The sequence below is a fragment of the Mastomys coucha genome, unplaced genomic scaffold (assembly GCF_008632895.1).
Source record: "Mastomys coucha isolate ucsf_1 unplaced genomic scaffold, UCSF_Mcou_1 pScaffold1, whole genome shotgun sequence".
NCBI classification, from domain to species: Eukaryota; Metazoa; Chordata; class Mammalia; order Rodentia; family Muridae; genus Mastomys; species Mastomys coucha.
The window spans coordinates 88,157,970-88,160,499 of NW_022196891.1; the positions used below are offsets into that span (position 1 = coordinate 88,157,970).

Genomic DNA, 2,530 nt, shown 5'->3' on the forward strand with positions numbered 1-2,530 from the left:
CTGTCATAAAAAAAGAGGAGGAAGAGAAGAGGAAGATGAAGATGGTGATGATGAAGATGAAGATGGTTGGCGAAACTCTAGAAATGAGAAGTCAGTCTTCACACGGAGAAGTCAGGCTCATTGATTACAAATACAGTCACAGCTCCATAAACCATTTGCTAGGGGGACAGGGGGAGGGGAAAGAGTAAAACACGCACGGAAGGCAGGCAGGATGGACCCAGAGGTTCTATGCTTTCTTGGAGTTAACCTGGTGACATTAGCTTTTGATGAAGATATTACAGGAGCTGAGTACATAATGAATTTGGCTCAGCCCAACCTCAGAGCCAAGCCAGCAAGCCCCCTGCCTGCCCCTCTTGGCAGCAGGACAGGGAGACAGGGTCTCAGTAGCTGGACATGAGGTCCCTTCTCCCTGTTCTGACTGGGCTGAACCGGTCCCATCCCTCCCATCCCGCCCATACGTTCCATCCCACAAAACCCACTGACCTTTGCCAGGAAGGTAGCGTTTCTGATGGCGCCTACCATCTCTCCCCCTCTGGGATGGACCTTGGCAACATGCAGCCACATCCGCTCCCAGGTGTGGCTGTCGATCGGGAACCCGCTCTTGTTCACGTGGAACAGTACCCCGCCGTCTTTGTCCTCCTCCTCCGAGCCCCCGCTGGTGGCGAGGCTCACGGGCCGCGCGTGGCTGCTCCGGGACCGGGTGCCTTTGGTGATTTTGGGGTGGGGGCAGCGGTGAGTGTCGGCGGCGGAGCCCGTCATGATGAGGGGCACGTGGCGAGGGGGCGGAGGACGCCGGCACGCCGGCGATCAGGACCCCGCAGGGGTGGCCTTTAACTCTCGCGGACGCAGGACGCAGGAAGGGAACCCCGCTCACCGGCCGGGCCTGAAAGCAGTGGAAACAGCAGACACTGCGGCTCAGTAAGACAGGCAAGGGGGTTCCCGCCCAGCCCAGCCCCGCCTCGCTGCCCCAGACCCACCCCCTCGGGACTTATGCGAGCCTCCAGCCCCGCCGATTACCTAGCAAGGCGGCTTAGAAAGACACCACGAAGCCTCACACCCAGCCGCACTCGGGGATGGGGAGGCATGCAAGGAGCGCGGGGTGAGGAGGGGACGGGGTAGGAAGAAGCAAGACAGCTGTGGAGCAAGAAGACTCGAGGGTCCCCTCCAGCTTCACGCATCCCTGGGTCCCCAGATGTGGTGGACTGCCACCGACCCAGAGCGAGCGGGCACGTGAGCGCCCGGGGCAGCCGCGAGAGCCCCGCAGCAGCCTCCGCTTGTTTAGGAGGCCTGGCGTCTTCCCGGAAGCCCCCCAACCCTGGGGCGCGAGGGGCGGTTCCAACCGGGGTTCCCGGGCAAGCGCAGCGCCGCCCCCTTTCCCGCGGGTCCCGCGCGGGTACCGCGAGTGGCAACTGCGGGCCGTCGCGACGCACACGGGGCCCGGGGACCCACCTCGGTCCGGCCTCATTGCCGCAGAAGGCTGTGGTGGTTGAGGCGGTCGTCGCCTCATTCCATGTCCCATTCTCGAATGTTATTCTGTGATATATAACTGAGTCACCCGGGCAGCCGCCGATGTTCCGAATGCGGCCATTGGACACCGCAACAAAGAGGGGCGGGTCTCGAGCTTGGGACTCTACAACCCGGAGCTGTGCAGCCCTGCGATTGGTTCCAGGGTCCCCGGGCGGGAGGGGATCCGAGTTAGGGAAGCTGGGCTGCCACGCGAAATCCGATGCTGCGGTGTCCTGGGAGCCCCGCGGAGCTGGAGCGACTATCCAGGGACTAAGATCCAGTTTCCTTTGGGTAGAGGCGCAGCAGTTAAGGCCCGGAGATGAGATTCAGAGGTAGTGGGTCTGTCTGGTGGAGCAGTGTTCGTCGAGGAGTTAGGCACAGTGACAAAGCCCTACACAGGGCTCTGGGTGGCTCTGGGGATGGCCAACTCTAATACTTACCTAACTCCTCCATTACAAGTTCCTCCCCAGATTAACCAGTGGGTACAGCCCTGCATCCTTTATTAGTACACGTAGATAACAAGGTTCCTCAACGCAAGCTGCCGTGAGACACAAGAGGCCAGGCGAGCCCCTTCTGTTCTGTAGCCACTGTTTGTAGAGAGATGCTTGAAGCCAAGGGAGTGACCTTCCCACAGCTCCCCCTCCTCCTCTTTGTCTTCGTCTTCTTCATCTTCTTTTCTCTCTCTCTCTCTTTTTTTTTTTTCTTGTGGTGTTGTAGCACCTGGGCTAGCCTCAGACTTGCTATGTAGAAAAGGGTGAACTTGAACTCCTGGTCCTGGTCCTGCCTTCACCTTGCCAGTGCTGGAATTTCAGGGGCTTTACACACCCTAGCTGTGCAGCGCCGGGATGGCACCCCATGTGCCAAAGGACCCCCTAGTCACGAAATTCTCTCTCGCTCTTCCTCTCTCCGGCTCTCACTCTCTCACTCTCTCTCGCTCTCCCCCTTCTTGTAGTGTGTGTGTGTGTGTGTGTGTGTGTGTGTGTGTGTGTATACACATTTATAGTGAGGAGGCTGGAGTATTGGT

At 59.4% G+C, this 2,530-nt stretch overlaps 1 protein-coding gene across 3 annotated transcripts in view; it reads right to left on the reverse strand.

Annotated features, from left to right (window-relative positions):
- Window positions 1-1,610, reverse strand: part of Vash2 (vasohibin 2) — a 33,684-nt gene extending 32,074 nt beyond the window's left edge. For 2 of the 3 annotated variants that reach the window (XM_031338731.1, XM_031338713.1), the window contains exons 1-2: window positions 1,450-1,610; window positions 484-883 (exon numbers count right to left, since the gene is read on the reverse strand). In XM_031338731.1, the coding sequence (XP_031194591.1) occupies window positions 484-759 (276 nt within the window). In that variant the 5' untranslated portion in view covers window positions 760-883; window positions 1,450-1,610. Of the gene's footprint in view, window positions 1-483; window positions 884-1,017; window positions 1,430-1,449 lie in introns of those variants that run through there. The other variant, XM_031338722.1, reaches the window with a different exon arrangement.
- Window positions 1,611-2,530: the final 920 nt, after the last annotated feature.